This window comes from Hirsutella rhossiliensis (assembly GCF_020360975.1).
Source record: "Hirsutella rhossiliensis strain HR02 chromosome Unknown scaffold00008, whole genome shotgun sequence".
In the NCBI taxonomy this organism is placed as follows: domain Eukaryota; kingdom Fungi; phylum Ascomycota; class Sordariomycetes; order Hypocreales; family Ophiocordycipitaceae; genus Hirsutella; species Hirsutella rhossiliensis.
The window spans coordinates 2907656-2932274 of NW_025408674.1; the positions used below are offsets into that span (position 1 = coordinate 2907656).

At 42.8% G+C, this 24619-nt stretch overlaps 4 protein-coding genes across 4 annotated transcripts; 2 read left to right on the plus strand and 2 right to left on the minus strand.

The window, feature by feature from the left end:
* Positions 1-198: 198 nt before the first annotated feature.
* On the plus strand, positions 199-3477 carry HRG_07752 (helix-loop-helix DNA-binding domain-containing protein; the record flags this gene model as incomplete). Its single annotated transcript, XM_044866223.1, has 7 exons — positions 199-276; positions 336-659; positions 777-845; positions 908-1318; positions 1382-1628; positions 1711-1832; positions 1957-3477. The coding sequence occupies 7 exons, from the start codon at positions 199-201 to the stop codon at positions 3475-3477; spliced, it is 2772 nt and encodes a 923-aa protein (XP_044719187.1).
* Positions 3478-4747: 1270 nt separating this feature from the next.
* On the minus strand, positions 4748-5627 carry HRG_07753 (nitrite reductase; the record flags this gene model as incomplete). Its single annotated transcript, XM_044866224.1, has 3 exons — positions 4748-4826; positions 4899-5267; positions 5338-5627. 3 exons carry the CDS (start codon positions 5625-5627, stop codon positions 4748-4750), a joined length of 738 nt encoding a protein of 245 aa, XP_044719188.1.
* Positions 5628-5845: 218 nt separating this feature from the next.
* On the minus strand, positions 5846-8252 carry HRG_07754 (BFD-like [2Fe-2S] binding domain-containing protein; the record flags this gene model as incomplete). Its single annotated transcript, XM_044866225.1, has 9 exons — positions 5846-5951; positions 6002-6051; positions 6102-7007; positions 7058-7064; positions 7132-7399; positions 7448-7644; positions 7858-7930; positions 7982-8129; positions 8190-8252. 9 exons carry the CDS (start codon positions 8250-8252, stop codon positions 5846-5848), a joined length of 1818 nt encoding a protein of 605 aa, XP_044719189.1.
* Positions 8253-8948: 696 nt separating this feature from the next.
* On the plus strand, positions 8949-9436 carry HRG_07755 (ESCRT-II complex subunit domain-containing protein; the record flags this gene model as incomplete). The annotated part of the gene is made up of 2 exons (XM_044866226.1): positions 8949-8954; positions 9032-9436. The coding sequence occupies 2 exons, from the start codon at positions 8949-8951 to the stop codon at positions 9434-9436; spliced, it is 411 nt and encodes a 136-aa protein (XP_044719190.1).
* Between the last annotated feature and the right edge of the window lie 15183 nt (positions 9437-24619).

A 24619-nucleotide genomic window follows, 5' to 3' on the forward strand; every position in this document is an offset into this window, starting at 1 on the left:
TCCGAGCATCCTTCGCACCTACATAATTACATACGCCTACAGACCCTCGGTTCCAGGATTGGCTATATTTGGTGCAACTCCTGGTTTTCCCAACCGATTTGGGTTCTCTGACCCGAGCACGTCGAACCGATTCTGGCCCCGTTTCCCGCAATTCGCCCGGCCAAGATAGCAGCCAGCTATACGCCCCTATCGCAGCGCATGGGAATACCGCACGCCTGCGTCTTTCCCGCCCTTGACGTCTTACCACCGAACCACGACAACTTCCGCATCCAGTGGGTTCGGCCAGCCTCGAGCCAGCTGACGGCTCCAGAACACGTCGAGGATTGGCCGAGCAGAATCTGCCGCACGCCTTCCTGGCGCTCCCATTCGCCTCGGGCATCGGATCCCTTTCCACCTTGGCACCGCCTCGCCTCGCCCGAAACTCGCAATCCTCGATGGCTGAGGACGATTCCACGGGCCGCTTCGGGCTCGATGAGCCCGTTTTCGGCTTCATGGGCGACGCGAGCGCCGTCTCCGATAGCAAACTCGAGGCATCAAACGCACCTTCCGACAGCAGCGGTCAGGCCTTTACGGCTCCTCGCCTTGGGACTTCAAGTCAACCCCACTTTCGACTCGTTCGACGTCAATCCCGCTGGCACCGCACCTCCCGTTTCAGCTGGGTCCGTGGCTCCCTCGTGGCCGCTACCCGCATTTGATCAGCCGCAGCAACAGCCGCAGCAGCAGCCACAATCACAATCCCATCAGCGACCGCAACCGCACCGCACCCGCAATCCCAGGCCCAGGCCTCGTCTCCCTCGTTTGATGGCTTCCCACCCCCGTGGACCCGACGACCGTCTTTGGGCCCGGTCAGGGCAATCCTGGCTTGAGGAAGCTCCCGACTGCAGGCACACATCTTCGTACGGCTCAGACCATGTCACATGAAGAACTTCGAAACATCGCCATGCCCCCTCACTTGCAGTACAATTCGCCCAAGAGCGCTTCTAGCCCCGACTCGGCCAATAGCGAGGTCAAGGCCGGAGCTGGCTCTTCACCCGAGCTGATGGGTCCAACAAGCAGGAAGGATTCCCGAAAGCGAAAGGTGTCTGACGAGCTGGAAGACGACGATGATGTAGACGACGAGGATAAGCCCGTGAAGAAGACGGCCCACAACATGATCGAGAAGAGGTACCGGACCAACATCAACGACAAGATCGCCGCGCTGCGCGACAGCGTCCCTAGCTTGAGGATCATGTCCAAGAGCGCCAGGGGCGAGGATACGACCGAGGATCGCGAAGAGCTCCACGGCTTGACACCTGCGCACAAGCTCAACAAGGCAACCGTAGGCAATCTCCGGACGTGTCCATACGTAACCTTCTTGCCACCGTACTGACTGGTGGAACAGGTGTTGAGCAAAGCGACCGAGTACATTCGCCATCTTGAGAAACGCAACGGTCGCCTGATGGACGAGAATAGCGCCATGAAGGAAAGGATTGCGGCGTTTGAGAAGCTCTTCATGGCCGGCGCCATGAACGGTTCCATCAGCCCGATGCAGCATCCCCCAACTCCAATGCAATATCCCCAAGAGAGCCAACAGCAGTTTGCTAATTCGCCTATGGCAACGGCGCAAGAGAGCAATGCCAACCCGGCCGGTATGATTAATGTGCCCGAAGACATGAAGCGCATCATCTCGGCCCAGATGGCTGCCGGCCAACCATGCCCGTGCCCCCGCAGCCGTTCCGTGGAGCAACCCGGCCGTTATACGCCAGCAGCAGATACAGCAGCAGCAACAGCAGCAGCAGCAAATGCAACAAACCGGCTGGGTAAACGCAAGCCCGTACTTTGGAAAGCTCATGGTTGGCTCTCTTGCTGGCCTCATGATTCTAGAGGCCGTGCGAGAAGACGAATTGAGCAACAATGAGCCAGAGGGCAGGGGTCTCTTCGCCATACCCTTGCAGCTTATTGGGCATGCGTCGTCAGCGCTCGACCTCCACGTCATGGGATTCCACGTTTACGTCTCTCAAGCTGCTACTATTCCTGGGCTCCATCTTGTGGATCCTTGTCCCGTCGCTGTTTGCATCGTCGGGTGAAAGGGTCAAGAAGCAACAAGCGACTGGACTCGAGCGCGCGCCGTCCCTGGCGTCGTCGATCGACGTACGCCGCCAAGCGTGGCTTACTGCAATCCAAACAGTCTGGGTTCCTCGGCACAACTTTCTCCTCGAGGCCTCTGCGCTGATCCTCAAGGCCATCAAGCTGAGCCTGCGCAATGCCATTGGCGTCCATGGCTATCAGATGTTGACTGGACTGACTGAAGAGCAAGATACTGCGCGCGTCAAGGCATGGTCAATCGCGCTCGACTCGCAACTCGCTGGAGGGGACATTGACATTTGCAGGAGTCGGCTTGTCTTGACCTTGCTCGCTTCGGGCACCCTGCCCGACACCCCTGTCCGCTTGATGCTCAAAGCGCTCCACATCCGCGTCCTTTTGTGGGACTTGAGCAACAGCAACTGGCAGCTGGGAGCCATCAACGCAATCGCCGCAAAACTTGCCAGGAAACGGTGGAACGAGGCGCGTCAGCTGAATCGTCTGCTTGCTCGGCTCCGGCGTGGCTCCGCTGCCCCGCACGAGCATGAGCTGCCAGAGCATCTCGTCGCATTGGTCGAACAGGAATGTGATGATGTGCTGAGTGCCTCGGTCGTGCAAAGAGCCCACAATCTGGCCTTTAACGTGGATACCACGCACAACGCCGGCAACTCCATTGACGGCATGGATGCTGTGGTTGACGACGCGGCGGTGGGTTCGCCTATGGACGCTGTTGCGGCTTGGTGGTCGACTCAAGTTTTGCACCACGTCCTGACTGCCACACTGGACGAGAATGCACCGGCGCTGCGAAGCCAGGAGCAGAATATCGCATTGGCCATCAAGGTTGCGCCGAGGGGCTCCGCTGCTCAGATCCGCGCGGCCCTGGCCGGTGCGGTTCTGCTCAAGGGGTCTCGTGGCGAGAACATCGAGCTGGCTCGCCAGGCGATGGCGACGGGGAGGGCGGAAAACACCATCAGCGGCTCAACCCTAATGTTTGGACCTGTTACGCGCCCTGACCGAGACTTGACATTCACCTCGACTGCGCGGTTGCGATTGCTCGGCTCACGGATCCAATCCAAGGCAGGCGCAGACACGCGATGTCTGGGCCTGGTGGAAGGCATCGCCAAGTCGGAGCACATGTCGTCAATGACACTCCTGGGATTCACTGCAGTGATGGAGCTGATGAAGCACCTGTTGAAGCACGAGGCTGTCAAGCACGAGCTTGAGGTGACTCTGGGCAAGCTTTCAAGCAATCTTAGACTCTGGATGGGCAGACCGCGCGCAAGGAAGTGCGGTGTCAGCTCCGAAATCCGGAACAAGATGGTCGAGAGGTGTCTTGCGGCGACAAAAACATTGACGGGACCGGACAACGACACTGGATACGGCAGCTTAAGCGATACCGAAGACATGAATGTCTGATGGCCCTGGACCGGCAAGATGGCGTTTAGGATTTTCTTGTGCGACAGATACCAAGACACTCCACTGATTTCAGTTCTTGCACGACACTGACATGTTATGAATACTGCACGATCATGGACAGGCGATTCCGGCGACTAGTGGATCTGATTTTTTGTTTGTTCCCCTTAGTTCGTCTGCTACACTTCCCCTGACGTTTTCGTGCGCAGGTGGGTTTCCTCGATATGTAAATATATTCCAAACAAAAACGCGGGCAGGGAGGGGAAAATGGTGGAGCATGAACTGGTAGGAATCAGGCGGGAAGAAACATAGAGACAGACCAAAGCAGCGAGAGGGTCGCGTTCGAGGCTTTGCCTCTGTTTCAACCATGCGTCGTGACCGGTCCGTCTTTTCCCGCACATGTTACGCCTTGTACTCGGAGGCAGCTTTGTCCCTCTCGGATAGAACGGCCATGTCTATCACTTTGCTCGGCTAGAGTTGGACAAAGGTTGCGCGATATCCGAAAGTGTGTACACAGATGTATGTATCGCTGCGCCCGCCAGAGCATAGGAGAGTTTTCGAGGGCCAAGCCGACGTCTTGTTTGCTCTCTTGCTGACCATCTGACAACAGAATCTGTCCTTGTGACACTGCATTTCCGTGTGCTGTCTCCGGGTCAGACCACCTTTTATTGTTTTGGGTTTCTGGTTTGCTCGCTGCCTGCCGTAATGCTCTGCTTGCTTGTCGTCACGGTAGCCTGCCTGGCAGGTTTTGGCAGGGTCCGGGTCAAGACATGGGGGTATTTATCAAATGACTGCTGCCCTCCTTCTCCCATGTATGATACCCAGCCATGAACTGTACGGGATCGATCGAGGTTGCGTGTTGGTCTCGGTCTGCCGGCTCGGGCTGCGATCGGCCCCAAGGAGGAGGGCTTCGGGACGGTTTCCGAGGGCGAGGAGGAGGGTGGTCACCGGGCCTTGGTTGGTTGGTGGTGTTGATGCTGCGGATGCTTGATTGCACATGCATGCAGGCTCGTGCAAAGCAACGGTCTGCCAGCCGGGCTCGCTATACATACTCCGTACGGCATAGACACGAATAGCTCATCGGGGGCGAGGGGGCATCCTACCGAGCTTCCTTCCGCACCCCCTCCCCGGTCTCTCTCTCCATGCGCCCTCTCATGCTGCGTCAGATTCATTCGGGCACGACGACTCGCCAACTCCCCTTAGGTCCGGCCAACAAGGCGCAGGACAGGAGGCGGCAAGTATACGAAGAGCGTCATCAAATCACTGCGCTCCGTCACTTGCGCAGCATGGGAAAACCGCAAAGCCACAGCAGCACGCAGTCGACGGCGTTTTGCCTCGTACCGCCGACATCTCTAGTCCAGAGCGGCCAATGTGCAAAAAGACTGTGGCCATGATCTCTCAGAAGCTGCCTACCACTCCGGCACCTCCCAGCCTCCCCGGCCATCAGCTCGACCGGCTTTGCCATGCTCGTCCCGGCTGCGCCGACGCCCGACCTATCGCCCTTGGGCTTCCTCGCCCGCTGCCCGGTCCGCCGAATCCTGCCATCCAGCTCCGCAAACGGTGCCTCGCCGCTCGCCTTGCGCACCTTCCAGCGGCTCGTGCCCAGTGCCGCGTCGAGCTCCTCCACGGGCGGCAGCGAGGTGAACCATGCCATCCGCACGGGCCTCCACGGGAAAGTGGCGATGGAGAGGGCCTTGTCGCTGCTGCACGAGCCGTCGCCGAGGTCGAAGTTGCGCTTGTGGAGGGACAAAGACCACGGCGACCGCTCGGCGCTCGAGACGACGCTGTCGTCGCTGAGCGTGCCGTGGTTACCGGGGTCCTGGCCTGGAGGCTATCTGACAGCACAAAGGCGCGTGAGGGCACATTTGCTGCGTGGCGTAGAACCGGCCCCTGAAGCGCCAGACGGCGAGCTGCGTGTCACTGCGCTTAATGGTTGCCGAGATACCGTTGGGCAGCGCGTCGGCGCCATTAAAGTGGGAGGCCTCGATGACTGCGTGCCACGACGCATTGCTCCATCTCTCCCGTAAGCCCTTGAAGTCTTCTTCGGCCGAGCCCTTGGTCCAGTAGACAGGCCGGCTCTGGCCCTCCTTCTCGACCTCGACCGTCTCGACGCCCTCGTCCGTGTTCTGAAACTGCTTGAACTTGGCCGCCATGACCGGGCTCTTGATGGCCTCGGCCCACTCGTCAAAGAAGCTGCCGACGAGTTCCGCATTGCGCCTCGAGAGATGCACAGATGCCCAGCTTGTCCTCGAGCACCACCTCTCGCAAATACGTGATCCCCGGGCAAGCTCTCGAGCCAGGGGCTGTGCGCTGCAGCTTGTCTGCCGTTCTGATGTAGAACATCAAGTACCGGTCGAGGATGGGGATGACTTCAGCGGGCGGCGTCCTTGGCCAGAAGCTGCGCATGCCTGGGCTTTGCACCGCCATTTCCAGCGATAAAGACGTTGAAGCCCTTCTCCGTGGCAATGAGACCGAAGCTGGGCCTACGTCAGCGTGGAAACACTCGAATTCATTATGGTAAAGGTACTCTTTGCTCTGAGCCTCTGCACACTCGCGCACGCAGCCACTCACGCCGCCCTTTATCTTGTGCGGCGCTCGTATCTCTTGTACCGCTCTTCCAACCGCACCGCCATGCCGACGCTGTCGCCAATTCGAACCGGCACCAAGTCGTGCCGACGCAGCTCTTGACCGTTCTCAGCGACTTGGCATAGGCGTGGCCGGATTCCATGCCGGCCGCCACGAGCTGGCCATATCTCGACAAGATCCTGCTTCCTGGCGCCAAACATGTCGATGCGTTGCCCCGTGATCTTGGTGTACAGGTTGTACCTCTTGGCCTCCCCGATGACGAGGAGCCTGTCGGGCGTGATCTCGCCGCCTGGCACCCGAGGGACAACAGAGTAGGTGCCGTTTCGCTGGATGTTGCCCAGGAACCGGTCATTCGTGTCTTGCAGGCCATGGACCGGCTTCTCCATGACGTGCCGGTTCCATGGGATGCGAATATGCTCGCTACGGCGGGCATAATTCGCATCCCGAGCTCTCCTGTCGTTGCCAGCCTCGCGCATCACCTCGGGCAAGGTCGTCAGCCGCTTGACCATGATGATGTTGAACAGGTCGGCGCGTGAGAAGTTGAAGTGGGAGCAAAGATGGTTCTTGACTTCGTTGCCCATGACCGCCATTGTCTTGTTGAAGATTGTGGTGACGAGAGGCATGCAACCGCCGCACCCGGTGCCGGCCTTGGTGCAGGACTTGATGGCGCCAATATCCTTGCAGAGGCCGTCTTTGACGCTCTTGACGATGTCGCCTTTGGTGACATTGTGGCAGGCGGATTGTGTCGTCGTCGGATTGTCATCCCAGCCGCCGCCGTCTTTCTGCGCTCCGGGATGAGCTGGCCCGGCATGTCGAAGCTCCTTCATGTTCTTGACCAGGGGCACCAGCCTCACGTAGTCGCTGGTGTCGCCAATCATCATGCCACCAACAAGGTATTTACCATCCGCGGTGAATATGTACTTTTTGTAGACAATCTGAAAGGGGTCCTGTACGTCAACGTTTGACCGTGCTGGATGGTCTCGGTTCCCGCTCCCGCCGTGAAGCTTTTTGCATATCGAGGAGGACGCGTCGGTCCGTCGCGGTCAGAGAACGATCGCCGAAACTGGCGACTTCAACTCCGAAGCTTCAACTTTGTGCTGAGATCGGGTCGTTTGAATCGAGGAGTGAAGCTTGGCCTGTGTCAGGTTGAAGGCGAGAACCTCGGCCATTTCGACGCCGGGGCGATTAGGCCAAACGTCTGGCCCTGCCAACTGGCACATTCCCCAATGGCGTAGACACTCCGGATCGCTGGTGCTCAAATCATCATGGACAACAATCCCGCCGCCAGCACATTCAATGCCAGCCTCGTGGGCCAGCTCGTCCCGGGCATTTACTCCGACTGCGAAACACACAGTCAGAGCAGTCCATTTCCGCGCCGTCCTCGAACACCACCCCGTGACGTTATGAGCTTGGTCTGATTTGATGCGTATTCTCTTGCATAGCATCACATCTAGACCGAGGTCTCTGACTTGACCAACGACCATGCTGCCCGCGTCCTCGTCTGGCTGTCGGCTCAGGACCCATTTGTTCCGCTCGACGAGCTTCACCTCCGCAAAGGACTCAAGTCCATCATGGCTTTGGCGGCTTCAAGACCAGCGGCCACCGCCAACCACGGCGCCGACGGTCCCTGCTTTATCGCTGGAAAGTCTATCAGACTGGTCAAGTCGTCGATGGTGCGGTGAACAAAGACGCCGCGTGCGTCGTATCCAGGGTTTTGACGGGAAGCGCGGCGTTGGAGCCAGTGGCAAACAAAGGACATCGTACGGCACCACTCTCCCATCTTGGCAGAGAACGGACCTTTGTGTGGGCTTGATGCCGATGACCTTGGTTTTGATGTGGTATGTCAACGCATACTTGGCAGGGTTTGGTACTGCAGTTGGGTTGAACATCGGTGAGCCCGATCCAAGCGTAGACGGACGACTTGCCCACAGAGGATTCAAGTAGAGCTCGTCCACTTTGCGGTGTTGGAAGAAGCTCGTGAGACCGACTCGGTTATAGGCGAGATGTGATTCCTCTCCCAAAACGGTGACGCTGTACTCCCTCGCTCGAGCGTCGTACTTGAAGAGCTTCTCTGCATCGAGGTCAGCCTGGCAGCCTGACGGACAAAGGCAAGAGAAGTGAGGTTTGACTTGCAGGAAGGCCATGGCAACCATGCCCAGCCCTACCGACAACTCTCTTGGTATTTCTGCCATGGTTGAGGTTGACGCTGGCTGTGCTGTTGATACGTAACGGGTAGGAGAGTAGTTGGTCGGCCAGCGCGGGCTGGGAATGTCAGCTCTTAAGCTTGGCGTGTTGGGCGTCGTACAACCATTATGTGAATGGGTCGAGACGCTATGGCTGCTGGTCCTTCGCGGATCATTGAGCCGTTCATTATCTAGCTGGAGCAGCAAGGCCCGCCCAATCAGCTCAACGACGCGGTCGAGCTGTCATTGTCCGCGGAAAGGGCTGGGCCTGATCAACGTGGATCAGGAAGGCGAGCGACGCCGAAAGAGTGCCGGGCTCGGCGTTGCCGATGGCGCATATCCATGGGGCGATGTCGCTGGGATGTCTTCGGCCGCCGATTCCAACAACAGTCTCTTGGTAAATGAAAGCCACTCCCGTCGATTATCCAGGAGAACGCTCGGGGCATCTCGGGGTGCGGAAGAGCGGCTGCGCTGATGGAGGGTTCGTGGAACACGGAGGGTGGCATGGGGAGCTGACTGACGCGCGCGATAATTGGCTCTGAATTGGCCTTATCGGAAGCCGGTCCCTGGATCAGCAGTCGCCAAAGATACAGTCAATGTCAATGTCAATGTGGGTTGAAGAACAAGGGTCAGGGTGCTGTACGGTGCGTCAGTGCATAACCAGGTGCTGCTATGCACTGTACCATGGGCTCACGCTGCGTCGTCATGGCAGTAATTAAGGCATTTCTCTCGACAACGCACATCATCACCAGCATCGCTGCCGCCGAAACAACCCACACAATGGCCAGCACAGCGCCGGCACCCGCCCCAGCAGGAGAGACGCAGCATCGTCCCCCTTCCCTTCCCCGCAGATACCACTTCCCGCCTTCTTCACCCGCCAAACCAACCTCACCACCCACCACCCCAGCTGTCCAAGTGGTCGCTCTCGTCCTCGCTTCGCCCGCCACCACCGCCTCTTCCGCCTGCATCTCTCGGCCGCCGACTCGGACCTCTTCCGCAACCGCCGCATCGACCGCCGCCTCAGCCCCGCCGACATCCGCGACCTCCTCGACTTTATGCGCAGGGACGGCCGCGCAAGTACCTCGATGCAAGGACTCGGGCGACGTCGTCTTTGTCCACTGGAGGAAGCCGGATGGTGGGCTGCCGTCGTCGAGGCTTATATCGAGGACTCGAGCCAAAGGACAGCGTCTTGACGCTCTGAGCTGACCGACGGCAGGCCACGAGGAGCACCGGTCGTCGCCGCCTCTCCTTCCGCAACCTTGCCTGTGCTGACGCACCTGCAACTACGGGATGGATAGTCAAGTACTTCTTAAGGCGCTCAACATCCTGGTCAAGGGGCAAGGCTCAGATTTTCGGCCAAGGACTCTCTTGGCGTTAAATTAACTAAAACTACTAATAACCCTTAGACTATTATAATACTAAAAGCCTAAGACTATTAGAAGTTATATAATAGCAGTCTTTACTTATACCTATAGCGTAGTATAACTTAATAGCTAAGAAGAATCTATAGTTTAGTTATACTTTATCTACTATATAATACTAAAGGGCTTATATTAACATTATAAAAGAAATAAAAGATATTTAAAGTTATCTTAAAACTCCTATATAAAAGCCTTATTTATATAATTAATAACTACTTAGTACCTTACTAAGATATTAAGCGACAGATATAGTATCTAAAGTTTATAATTAAAAGCAAGAACCTAAAAAGACTAGCTCTTTAAGGAAATTAATAAAGTAATAAAGGAAGCTAAATCTAATTAAGGCAAGAAAAACTTCCTAAAGAGTTAAAGAAAATAGATAAGAAACCTAGATAGCCTATAAAGGAGATCTTAGACCTAATAAAAGCCTTTAAAGATATAAAGATTAACCTTACTTATTAGTAAAAGTAAATATTAAACTAGCTTAATAAGGAATAAAAACATTAGTAGTAAAAGCTACTCTTTAAGTTATAAATAAAGAGGTAGTATAAATATTATTAGATTTTACTACCTATCTAATTAATATATATAGTTTTAGGTTAATACTTTTAACTAGCCTAAGAGATACTTTTATTATAGTAAAGAAGGATACTACCTTAATAAGTATAAGGTATACTCTTAGGACTATAAGATTAGATTTATAATATATAAAGTAGTAAATAAAACTCTTTACTTTAAAAGAAAAAATAATAAAAGCGTAATTCCCTTAGTACTTACTAATAGGTTTTCTTAAATAGGTATATATTTTTAAAGGCTATTATATACTAAGTAGATATATAGCTAGACTTCTTTATATTACTACTTATAAAATAAGTTAAAGCTATAGTTATACTATCTTACTTAAATTAAGCTATTAATAAAAGAGAATCTAGTTTTAGACTAGTTCTAGAGATATAAAAGCCTATATAAGTAAAAAAGAATTTAAAACTAAGCGATATAAGAAAAGAAGTAAGAAGGATATTAGTTATTATAATTATAAATAATATATAATAAATGATATATATAATTAGATAATTTATATAACTATAATAGGGATTAAAAACTATAAGGGAAATAATAAAGAGTTAAAGAGGATATAAAGGAAATTAAGATTATAAGAATAGTAAAAACTAGCTTAAAGATTATCTATATACTATAGATATAAAGTAGATCTAAATAAGAGTTTAATAGACTTATAGAAAAAATTATTAGAAATTATATATAAAGAATCTTAATCTATTTAAATTACCTAATTAACTTTATTCCTTAACTAAGCGAGACTTAGTATAAGATATATAGATATAGCCTAAGGTATAAAAGCACTAAATTCTAAACCTTAAAGAAAGTAAAGAGTAATATAAGACCTTATAAAGCTATAATAATAGTTATAAAAGTAGTTAAAGATAATATAAAATAGTTTACTCCTCCTTAAATATCTATAAGGAAAACTCATGGTAGCTTTAATATAAGTTAAAAATAGGATAAAGAATACTAGGTTAAACTAATTAAGCTTACTTACCTTACTTATAAAGAATTAAATTATAAGTACCTTAAAGTTTAATAAGTATTAAAGGAAGTTAGGTTTATAACTAATATAATTAGCGTAATATAACTAGCTTAAGGACTATTTAATTAATAAACTCTAGAGGTAATAAGATTAAAGAAAGATAAATTTATTATATAAGTAGTAGTACTTAATAAGATACTAAGAGATAACTTTAAAGGACCTTATAACGATTCCTATAATATATATAAATATAGTCCTTATACCTTTCCGCCGCTTAGTATATATAAGACCTACCCTATATTTAAGTATAGCTTAGTAGCTAGAAAGCTAAAGTTCTAAGCGCCTTAATTAATACTAAGTTTAAAAGAAACCTTATTATTAAAAGATATATAAATATATAAGGAAAAACTTCTCATGAAACTAATATACACCTATAGTAGGTATATATCGCGACTAAAATACTAACTAATACTAGGAATTAATTTAGTAGTATTAATTACCCTTAGTAACGATACGCCGAGGCCGAGGGGTAGGTAGACGTAGTAGCGGCCCTCGACGTACCGGGCTCGATTAGAGCGCGTAGCGCGAAGAGACGCTACCTAAATTTATATACCCCGATAAAGCGAGTTAATAAACCTAAAGCAGCGATGCGATACCGGCCTAGGCGCCGAGCGACCCTATAGAAAAAGTAGTATACGATAAACTCGCAGGCTTTATCCTAAGCGTATAGTTTAGTAGGGTATGGTAGTAGTTAAACGGCTCTCTAGGCGAAGAGCCGCGCCGGTAACGCGTTATCGGCGGTGCTCGCGTAGACAGAGCTTTAAGACGATAATCCGGGATATAATTAAGGAGGTAGTTGGAAGAACTCCGCCTAGGTATCGCTTTAGCTAGGGGCCTTAGCGAACCTAGGCGCGGTCGTAAGCCGAGACTAAGGGACTAACCTAATAATAAAGCTACGGTAAAATGGGTCCTACTATACTAAACGTAAGATTATCGTAGTCCCTACTAGGGCACCGCCGAAATCCTAAGCCGCGAACCGAAGGATATAGTAAAGGCGGTAAATACCCTAAAAGCTATAAGCGCTATAGCGTGAGCGCCTCTAAAGTAGAGATATCGCGGTTATATTTAATACCGCGGTAAGAGCTATTAAAGGGACTAAGGCTAGGTTAAGGCCGTGTTCGGACTAAAGGCTACGATCTCCCGCCGCGCGTATATAGTAGTTATAAAGAACGTCCTCTTAAGGGTAGCGATAGTAGATAGGGAGCGATTGCTCTATAAGATTATAGAGGCGAATAAAGTTAAGGTCCTCTAGGCCTAGGCGCTACGCCCCCGATCTAAGATATTAACGGCGATAACTATACTTATTAAGGTTAATAGCACAGGAGGCTAATAAGCTCTACGACCTAAGCCTAGTCCTCGAAGTATAGATCTTTTAATATAAACCCTATAATAAGTCGGTCTAATTATAAAAGGTACTATAACTACTATAGATATAGCTATATCGCTAGGCGATATATATCGATATAACTTTATAGCCGATATAAGAGTATAGTATATAATAAAGGCAAGGATAAATATAGGGCTAAGAAGGGCGAAATCCCTTATAACTATATCTTATATTAAGGGGACTACTTATTATAGACCTAGACCTACCTTATAGAATAAAGCTTAGGAAAGGCAAAACTACGTTAACCTAATAGTTTATAAATACTTAGACGTACGCCGAGTAGGTGCTCCCTACCGTCGAAACCTAGGGCGTTCCTAAATCGACTATAGTGAAGCGGGACTAGGTAGACCGCGCTAAGATGAAGGTCGAGCTCGAGACACCCGCCGGCTAGTAGGGCTAGGGAGGCTAAACTAAGTATAAATAATATTTATAGGTATAGTAGATAGAAAAGCGCTAAGAGATAGAGCGCCTCCCTCCCTATATAGACGACCCCTTTTACCCCGACCCTACCTATATATAACTAAAAGTACTATTCTAGAATATATAGAAGAGATATAAGCTAGCTTAATTAGCGCTTTACTACTAGGCTAGCTTCGACCTAATAGTATTATAGGAAGTAGAAGCTATACTGGAGTATTTTATGAGCAGCGCCCTGGCTTAGTTTATAGGGAGGGAGGTGCGCTATATATATAAAAAGGCTTAGGCCGGGGACTTAGTCGCCCTAGTCTAGACTAGATTAAAGCGTAGTAATTTTTAAGGATAGTACTAAACTATAAGCGATTTACTTACTACTAAGGGCGTAGGAGTGGAGGCGCTATACGACCTAAAGCAATCGAACTAAAGTACCCTATAGTAATAGTAAGGGACTTTAATATTTATTACCCGCTCTAGGATAGATATAATAAAACCTTAGATAGCGCGATATAACTTATATAGGAGGCGATAAAGCTATAACTTAACTCGCTACCACTAGAGGTATATAAGATTCTTACATAGCTAAAGGATAGTACTATCGACCTAGCTTAGGTAACGTTAGAGACTAGAATATAGTATACCGGGCCTAACTTAGACCTAACTAGGTTAGACTATATCCTTAAACTATTATACTATAGGTCGATACAGGCCTAGCACCTAAACCGGCCTTAAGGTAGAAAGTAAAAGTAAAGCTAGTGAAGCTAAGACTATATCCGGCTAAGACTATACTAGCTAATGCTAAACGCTAAGGATATCGATAAGGACCTAGACTATATCTTTACTACTTTGGTATAGATCGCGATAGCTATAGTTCCACGCCGGGGCAGTATTACCTAGGGGCAACGTATAGTTACCACTAGAGGTAAGGAGGGCGACGAGGGGCTAAGAAGGTAAGGAGGAAGTATAGGTAGGAAAGAATAAGGCGAACTAAGAAGACCTATATAGGCACATAGCTTAGAAGTAGACTATCTATAAAGCGAGGAGGGCCTACTAGCGCGAGTTCTTAAAGGAATTTAGCGCCGATAATACTAAGCTCTAGAATATAAAGAGGTAAGTAAGACTCTATAGTAGCTATTACTAGAACTAACTTATATCCTACCGTTAGTTAAGGAAGGCGAGGACTAACTAATAGAAACCTTTAAAGGGAAGGAGCAGCTACTAGCTACTAAGTTCTTCTTACTAGAAGCTAGTACGATCTAGGGCTACCAGCCTATATGAGCGACCCTTATAGTTAACTAATAGATCTAGCTAGCTAACGTTATAAGGGCGCTAAGTAAGATAGTAAGCTAGAAAGCGGCGGATCTAGATAGCGTCCCCAAGGTTTATTAAAGTATAGCCTAGCCCTAGTCTGCGACTAGCTACGATCTTTAACGCTATACCGACTCTTATATTTCCTAGGTCGGTTTTATAGCGCGAATATAGTAGTTATCTAAAAGCTAGGTAAGACTGAGCGCCTACCGTATAGTAAGGGGTTAGAGACTAATCTCCCTCCTACCTATAGTAGGAAAAGTACTTAAGTAGATACTAGCTTAGAGGATCGCGGGAGTAGCGGAGGCGAACGGTATCTTACTAGACGAATAAATAAGGAATAAAAGGGAACGCTTTATAAAAGCGGCGATCCTACTAGTAACGGAACTAGTACACGCGATATAGGCTTAGAGGGGCATCGTATTATTCCTATAGCTAGATATTAAGGGCGTATTTAATATAGTTAACTATAATAAGCTTATAAAGGAACTAAAGCTTGGGGATACCTAGGTAGCTTATAAGCAATATAGAGCTTTATAAGCGATGGAGATCGACCCTTTACTTTAGGAGAACCTTAGAGCTAACTTAAGTACTAACGGGAGTCTCTTAAAGCTCCTACCTATCCTTAATCCTATTTCTATACTATATAACCCCTATATAAAGGCTTAGTATAATATATAGTATTTATATTATTAGCTTTACTAACGATATAAATATAGTTAATATTAGACCTAATAAGGCTACTATAGTAGTACGCAAAGGAAGCTAAAGGGTATCGTAGAATAGGTAACTAAGTTCGCGGTTACTTTTAAACCGTCGAAGAGCAATTACTATACTTTATATAAAGAGATAGCGATAACGACGCCGGTCCGCCTTAGAGCTAACGTAGTAACCCTAGTTTAAGAGGCCCGCCTACTAAGGGTTTAGGTATACCGAAACTACGCTAAAGGCGCACTTAAAATAACTCCGAGTAAAGTTAAAGCGCTAGACTATAGCCCTAACCGGGCTCGCGGCGTTTATATAGGGCTATACCCTACTACGCGCTAGGGAAGTCTATAGTAAGGTAATCCGGTCCTTAATCTCCTACGCTATAGTTATATTCTATAAGATAACGCCTATAAGGGGAAAACTACGCGGAATTATACGGGACCTTACCTAAGACTAGTTAGCTTACCTCTAGGTAGTAATAGGTACCTACTACGCGACCTTAGTTTACTAAGTTAAAGCGGAGTATAGGTGCCCTTAATCGACCTCTACCTAAACTAAAGAATAATAAATACCCTTTAGAGGCTAGAAGACTTAGGGCTCTTAGGCTAAATCTAACGCAACGCGTTTAATATAGTCGCGGGTATACTTAAAGGAGGCGATGCTAGAGAGGGCAGACTAGTAGTACTACCTCTAGGCAGACCCCCTTATAGAGGAGATAAAGGGGTCTAGAGCTGATAGGAATAAACGACCTCCTAGATAAAGCTAAGTCGCTCGAAAGGCTAAACGAGGAATAGGCTGCCCGATAAAACGCTAGGGAAGATATAATCTAATAATACTAGACTACCCTTTACCCGTAACTTCCGCCTTAGTTTAATAAGGCAATAACGCTAGACCGTTATAAGGGCCTCCTTAAGTATATTAGTATAGTAATTACCTAGATATATATAGGAAAGATCGGGCTTAACGACTTCCTCTTTAACCGATAAGTCCCTAGTATAGTTTCGCTAATATATACCTATAAATAAAGATAGGATACTATTTACTATATAATAATCGACTATCTATTAATAATAAAGGTAAGGAGTCCTCTTAATATAGGCCTAGGATATAAGTAACGTAAGAGCGGGCTTTTAAGGAAAGGATAGTAGCGCCGCTAATAATAGTTCTTCCGCTTAAGTAGGCTCTACTAGTTCGACCTAGCTCGGAGGCTATACGTAGATATACTAGATAATAAAACCGGGGTCGCGCTAGGAGATAGGCGGCTAACTAAGACCACCTAGCTAACTACCTCCCTACTAAGGCGACCTAGAAAGGAGAGGACTTACGATTATAAGACTATAGCTTCGACCGAACTAGTGCTTAAACTAAGCGTAAACCTCGCTAATTAAACTATAGACTAAATAAAACTAATATAACCTAACTAAACCGACCTTAATAGCTATAGAATAAGACCTACTATTAAAAGACCGTAACTAAATAAGACCTAACTTAGAACTAAACTAAGATAGAGCTAATAACTAGCCCTTAAACTATAACCTTAGCCTAGCTCGTTAATAGTAACGTCTGCCTTATTATCGCATGGCGGGAGAATAAGACCCATGGGTAGCACGCGGAGTATAAGAGGGTAACCTAAGGCACGAGGAGTATAGGGACTATTACCGCTATAAGAACCTAATAATAACTAAATAGACCTAACCTAAACCTAAACTAAAGCTAGCCTAGATAGCTAGCTCGAGATAGAGTAACGACTAGGGTCTATACTAAGGTAAGACCTATACCGGCGGGCGGCACGGAGGCGTTCGCTATAGCCTATACTATATAGATCTAATCGAGGTTAAGACTAATAATAATCTTAGCTAGGACTAAACTACGATAGCTATAATAAAGACGCTACTAAATAAAGTCGGGAGCGTTAGTAGGATCGGTAGGCGACGTAAGATAGGGACGCTTTAAGGCGGGCTCGGCGCTAAGAGAACTACCGGGCTATAGCTTAGCGTTAAAGGAGACGCGGTTAGCTCTAAGCTAGCTCCGCGACGGCCGCGGGTATAGATACCTTAGCCTTAGCCTTAAATAGGGCGCCAACGCGGCTACCTTGCCCACCTTTACCCTTCCCTTATCGATAGGGATTAAGGCTAAAATAGGCTTAGTAAGACTAATAAGATTAAAGCCACTATCCTCTACGTTAGGGCCGTTGCTAATAATAAGATAGAAATAGTTAGTAAGATCGTTAACCGTTATAAGAGTCTTCTAAGTAACTAAGAGTAACTTAGGCCTAACCTAAGCTAGGGTCTTAATAGCGTCGCTAAACTTACCTAAGTGCTTTTCTAGGGACTTATATATAGTAGGTATTATCTATAAAATAGTAAAAGCTAACGCGAGCGTTTTTATATTCTTAGCGACCATGTAGCTGAACTAGAGCAAACTCGCTTAACGCGCCCTTACCCTGCGGTGGGGCCTTCTAACTAGCGCGAATATAAGTTTCTAGAGTAGTATAATAAAGGCGCTCCTATACTAAACCCTTAATAAGGGAAGGGCTATTAACCTCGGACTATACTTAGTAAAGGGTATTAGCGGCCTCCTTACCTTTAAAGGTAATCTAGAACTTAGATTAGTACTAAACTTAGATAATACTATAATAAGAAGGGTTACTTACTTAATAAGACTAGTTAAAGTTAGCGTAAGCGATACGCTTAGCCTTTATAGCTATTAAAGTTAGTAAAAATACTAAAGGTAGGACTAACCTAAGATAAAGCTAGGATTAATATATATAAGACTAGTTTTAATAGCTAGCGAAGGACTTATAAGTAAGCTTACTAATAAGACGCCCGATATATATAAAATATAGGATAGAGCTCGATCCCGCTACTATAGCGACTTTCTTATAAGAGGGTTTTAGAGGAGAGCACTACTACCTAAGTTAGCTTCCTAGTTAGATATTACGACGACGATAAGCGAACTAGATATAGTATTAGGAGACCTAGAGTTATAGAAATAAGGCGGGTAAGGTAGTAGTTAGGCCTATAAAAGAGATAGATAATAGAGGGATAGGAGGAGGTATATACGGAACTAAGGGGGGAGGGCAGGTATATATAGGCGCGAGCCGGGCGCGCGTAATTAGTAACTACGAGATAGAAGGTAAATATGGCCGCCGCCGCCGTAATCGGAAGTCGCGTAGCTGATAGGAACCGATTTACGATTAGCGGAGCCGGCCGACCAATTTCGATTAGCCGGCCCTACCTAGGAGCGACCTATACTAGCGCCCGGCCCGGCAACCGGATATTACCTGCCCTACTAACTAACGGACTAATAAGCCGACGCGACCGCGGCTACGCGGCTACGATGCGGGAGCTAGGGTAAATAGAGGCGCCTACGAGTCGGGCCCTTAGAGAGAGACTACTACCTATAACCCTAGGCCCGGGCTGAGCCCGGGCCGCGGCCGCTGGATAGTAACGGCTACGGGAAGGCCCGCGCCGAGACGCGATTTCGCGGGAGGAGCCCGCGGTAGCTAGCGTAAATTTCCTATATACTACTACCTCGTTTAAGGCGGACCTATATTAAAAGAGGAGGGTTTTCCTTAAGTACTTTAGTTTTCCCTCCTATTTAATATTAAAGTTCTAGATACCTCTAGCTAGGTCCTTAGCGTAATCTTAATAATAATAATAATATATAAATATATATAGCTTAAAATCCTATTAATAAGAGTATTAATAATAGTATATACTAGGTCCCTTATAGATATAGTTAGGGAGGAGACTAATCTTTATCTAAGTATAGCTTAGATACTAATTTATCTTTATATTATACTAGATAGAGTCTTAGTCCTCTTTATCTTAGGTATACTATTTATTAAAGCTATACGTATATTATTTAATTATTCCAAGGATCGATATATAGGTTAAATATTAAATCAGTACTATCTAGGTAGTTATACTAGCGGTAGGAGCTATTAAATAAGAGCTTTTAGATAAGGTTAATATAGTAAAATCCTTTTAGACTATAACTTTAATAGTTAATAAAGATATATATAAAAGACTAAAGCTTAAAGAGACTATATAGAAATAGCTACCTAGCTCCTAAAATTTTTAGGCTTTAGTAATAGAAGTTAAAGAAGATAACCTAGGAGCTACTTAATAATTATAAAGAGAACCCCTTATAGATACCTTAATAGCTAAGATTCTCTTACTAAGAGGTAAGATCCTTAGTTATAAAGGGGGCGCTAACTAAGTTACTAACCTAGCCTATATTAAGGGTATAATTAATTTTTAGTTAGACTAGTAAACTATACTAACCTACTTATTAATTAGCTAATTAGTACTTTTAAAAGCTTTATAAATATACTAGTAGTCTATCCCGCTATAAGTAGGCTAGCCAGACCTCGCTTACCTAGACCTAGTAACGAATTTATTAGGACCTCCCTTAACCTTAGTCTAGGCCCTTAACTAGGAAAATAAAAACCTAGGGCTAATACTAGTAACTTAATAAGTATAGCGCGAAGCTAGTACGAAAACCTAACTACTAGCCTAGCTAAAAGCTAGTATTAATAAAAATAGCCTGCTAAGCCATAGCGGAAAAATAAGGTAAAGCCTAAGAAGATATTATTATTAAATAAGGTTAAAGATAATTATATAATTAACTATTAACTATTAATAAAAACACTTATACTATTAATTAACGCTATATACCCTATATATATAAAGAAGTTACTTTCTAAGGTTACTTTATAGTAGGGCTAATATAATTCTAACTAACTATAACGATACCTAAGATAGCTAGTATAAGATTCCTATATATTATAACCGCGACCTAGTATAAGGGCGGACTAACTATAAAAGAAGGGAGGGTTTTCCTTTAAGCACTTAAGTTTTTCCTTTTTATTTAACGCCGAAGTTCTAGATACCTTTAAATAGGTTACTAGTATAATCTTAATAATAATAATAGTATATATATTAATAGATACTTAATATAAGCGACTAATTATAATATAGCTAAATATAGCTATAGATATAGTAATAAACGTTTATATATATATTCTTAAATATACTATTACTAGATAGCGTCTTATAAAGGGTATAGTTTAGCTATATAAGTTTCTAGCTCTTACTTATTATCTTATAGATAACTTTAAGACCTTATATCTCTTACCTTCCTTTTTTCTTTACCTTTCTTTTAGTTATACTAGTACCTAAAAATAACTTTAATACTATCCTAGCTATATTATAGCTAACCTATCTATACTTATACTTACCTTTAACTATTTTACTAATTACTTACTTTTATCTATATTAAAAGGTTAATAAAGTTATTATATTATTATTATTAAGATTATATTAATAACTTATTTAAAGGTATTTAGAACTTTAGCGTTAAATAAAAGGAAAAACTAAAGTACTTAAAGGAAAACCCTCTCTTTTTTATAGCTACTCTACCCTTATATTATATTACGGTTATATAAGAATCTTACTCTAGCTATCTTAGATATCGTTTTAGTTAGTTAGAATTATATTAGCCTACTAAAAGTACCCTTAGAAAGTAACTCTTTTATATATATAAGGTATATAGCGTTAATTAATAGTATAAGTGTTTTTAGTTAATAGTTAATTATATAATTATCCTTAACCTATCTTATAATAATATCTTTTTAAGCTATACTTTAATTTTCCATATAAAGCTTGCGGGCTATTTTTAATAATACCGGCCTTTAGCTAAGCTAGTAGCTAGGTTATTATACTAGCTTTATACTATACTTATTAAGTTACTAATATTAGCCTTAAGTTTTTATTTTCTTAGTAAGGGGCCTAGACTAAGGTTAAGGGGAGGTCTTAATAAATTCGTCCCTAGGTCTAAGTAGGCGAGGTCTAGGCTAGCCTACTTATAGCGGGGATAGACTACTAGTATATTTATAAGCGCTTTTAAAAGTACTAATTAGCTAATTAATAAGTAGGTTAATATAGTTTATTAGTTTAACTAAAAATTAATTATACCCTTAGCTAGATTTAAACTAACTTTAGTATTATAGCTAGTAGTCCTCTTAAGTATATAACTACTATACTATAAGGTACTAATAAAGATAATTTTATTTATAAATAGCTTACTTAGCGATACTATAAATAATTCTAAGGAGATAAGGTTAGCGACTCTTAAGTAAGAGCTTAGAGTATAGTAAAAGAAATAAAAGTATAAAAGGTAAATTTAGTTATATATATCTTTATCTATCTATTAAGATAAGGGAGGCTTATATAAGTATAATAACTATATAAAGCTAGTTAAAAGAAGGTATTAAGATATTCCTATACCTAAGTTAAGCCTATATAATATCCTTAGGCTAAGGGAGTTATATTAGTTAGGGCTTCCATATATATTACTATTAAGTCTACTAAGTATAACTATAGCCTCTTATACTTACTCTTCTTAATATACCTTTATACTACCTTAGCTTTTAAATAGTAAGGTAATAGGTAAGGAGCGTTTAAGCTAATAAATATAAGGTTATTCCGCTATTAAATTTAACTACTTTATTATTTATTTAAGGAGGTTATTTAAAAATAAGGTGGCTATTAATTATATCCTATAAAAGGGAAGGTAAATATAGTAAGGTAAAGCTAAGACCTAAGAGGATAGGATATAAAGAACCCCTTCTTTATATCCTATCTCCTTAAGCTAAGTTTATGCGCCCCTTAAGCTATAGTTATATAACTTACTCTTTTACCTTAAAAGGAGTTAAACTTACGATTAATAAGGTTATTATAAGAAGGTATAAGTAATAAGTATTAGATTAGGTATTCGATAATATAAGCTAAAAGATAGGTTAAAGGAGTATAGGGTAGGATTTTATTTAGAATTTATAATAAGTATATAAGGGGCTAAATAATATATTAAAAGAATAGCGTTATAAAAGATACTTATAAACTTACTTATTTTATTTACTACTCTTAGGGAAATCCTTTATCTTTTATAGACTATTACTCGCCTACTAGTAGATTAATTTATTAGCTTTTAGTATATTTTATAGTACTTAAAAAGCTTTATTATAATATATCTTCTAACTTAGTAAGTAGTTTAATTATAACGTAATAGTTAACGTAAGACTATAGGTTCTAGTATAAGTAGTAGATTTAACTAGAATATTCTATGCCCTACCTATTTTCGTATCATGGATATCTTTAAAACCGCTAAGCTAAAATAAGTAATAAGGTATATATTCTACTTATAATTAACTTATGTATTTTATATATATTTTATTTATTAAGATAAGCTTATATTAACTTACTTCTCTTAAAGAGGTATAGATATCTAGTATAGGTCTTTATCTTTTAGGGTTATTCCTTAGACTATATTATAGAGCCTCTTTTACTAGCTTATTTTATAGAGCCTCCTATACCTATTATTTCTTTATAATAGTAAAATAAGAATATAAAGGTATATTCTTATAGCCTCCTTTAAAAGTAATAGGTAAATAGTGCTCTTTACTAGTTATTTCTCTTATAGTAGAATTATCCTTATTAAAAATAAGGTATATAATAGAATATAAGGAAAATTTTAAAACCCTTTCTAAGAAAAAACCTTAGTATAAAAAATCCTAGTTATAGTTATAATTATTTCTCTTTTTTAGGTAAACCTTTATAAGGAAAGGTCTTATAGAGTTATTATAAGAAACCTTTAATAAGGAAAACCCTATTTTTATAAGTTGTTTTTATTAAAAGAAACCTTTTAAAGGAAAAAACCTATTAGTTATATATAGAGGAAAAGCTAAGAAAGTAAAAGAAAGCTAAACCTCTATTAAAGGGATATAAGCTTTTCTTTTTAGGCTCTTTAATTCCTTAAAGAAAGAAGCTCTTAGAACTTAAAGAATATTTCTTTTCTTAGTTCCTTAGTAAATATATTAGTAATATTATCTCTAGATTTAATATAGAAAATCCGAATCTTCTTTTCCTAATATATTCTTAGGTATAGAAGTAAGTAATATCTATATACGTTGTCTTTTATATATTTCGGACTTTTAGCTTATTTAATATCTGCCTCGTTATCTATTAAGATAGGAGGTATAGTATTAAGAATTTTAATAGATAAGCTATTATTTATAGAATAAAATAGCTAACTTAGATATAAAGCTTCTTTATTAGCCTTTATAAAGGTAATAGATTTAGCTTTATAAGTTAATAGGGCTATAGATTTTTACTTCTAGCTAGCCTAACTTATAATATTTTTATAAATATAAAGTAGTATCTAGAAACGGATTTTCTATTTATAAGGTTAGACGCCTAGCTAGCGTCGGAATAACCTTTATAAAATTATAAGTATAAGGGATATTATAGCAATAAATTATCCCTAGGTTAAGGTATTTATTTAAATATTTTAAGATAGTATTTAACGCTTTAAAATACGTATTATTTAGTTTAAAAGTAAATCTAGTATAGGAAATAATAGTATATAAAATATCCAGCCTACTTATTTCCTTTTAGTTAATAAGGATTTCTTTTTATAAAGGCGTTATAATAGCTTTTTTAAGCTTTACTCTTACTATAGTAAGTATATTAAAAGTCCCTAAGTCTTTTTTATTATATTCTCGTATTTTATTATAAGTATATCTTTCCTAGGATATTAATATCTCCTTTCTACTTTAGTTTATAATTATATATATTCCTAAGAAGTCTTTTAGTTTACTTAGAGGCTAAACCTTTATATAATCTAGTACTTTTCTAAGTAGACTATTTATTATACCTCTATTAGGCTCTATTATTAGGAGGTTATCTACGTAGATTACTATTATAATTTTATATTACGTATTTATAAATACCTCTTTATCTATAAGAAGGGCCGAAAATCCTATCTTAGCTAATATAGAGCTAGGATAGTTATACTAGAGCTTTAGGCTTTATTTAAGGCTATATAATGCTTTCTTTAATTTTGATAAATAGCTAATATTATACTTATACTAGTTTTATTAAATTAGTCTTTAAGTATTAGCTCTTTATAGCCTATAGAGATTTTTATATAAATATCTATATCTATTTTAGTATATATAAAGGCACTTTTATATAGTATTATAGTAGAGTATAATTATTAGAAATAGCTATTATAAGTAGCATTCTAATAGATTTAGGTCTTACTATTATAGAAAAGGTTTTTAAATAATCTAGGCTATAGACCTAATTAAATCCTATACTATATAGCGGGCTTTATATTTAATAATATTATTACTATTATCCCTTTATTTTATAAACCTAATAGCCTTAGGGCCTCCCTATTACTAAGAAGAGGCTTTAATTCCTAGGTATTTTAGTTTAAGAGCTCTTTTATTTCTAGAAATATAGCTTTTTTATAGCTTCTAAGCTATTTATAGCCTATTTAAATGTTTTAGGCTCTATAGGATCTATATTTTCTAGTAAAGATAAAATAATCTCTTTACTTACTACTATTTAGTATAGTATTTATTTTAGGGTATATAATATAGTCTTTATAAAATCCGTTTAGCTTCTTAGGTATATTAATACGGATTTTAGATCCTTATTTAATCCCTTTTCTAAAGATGATT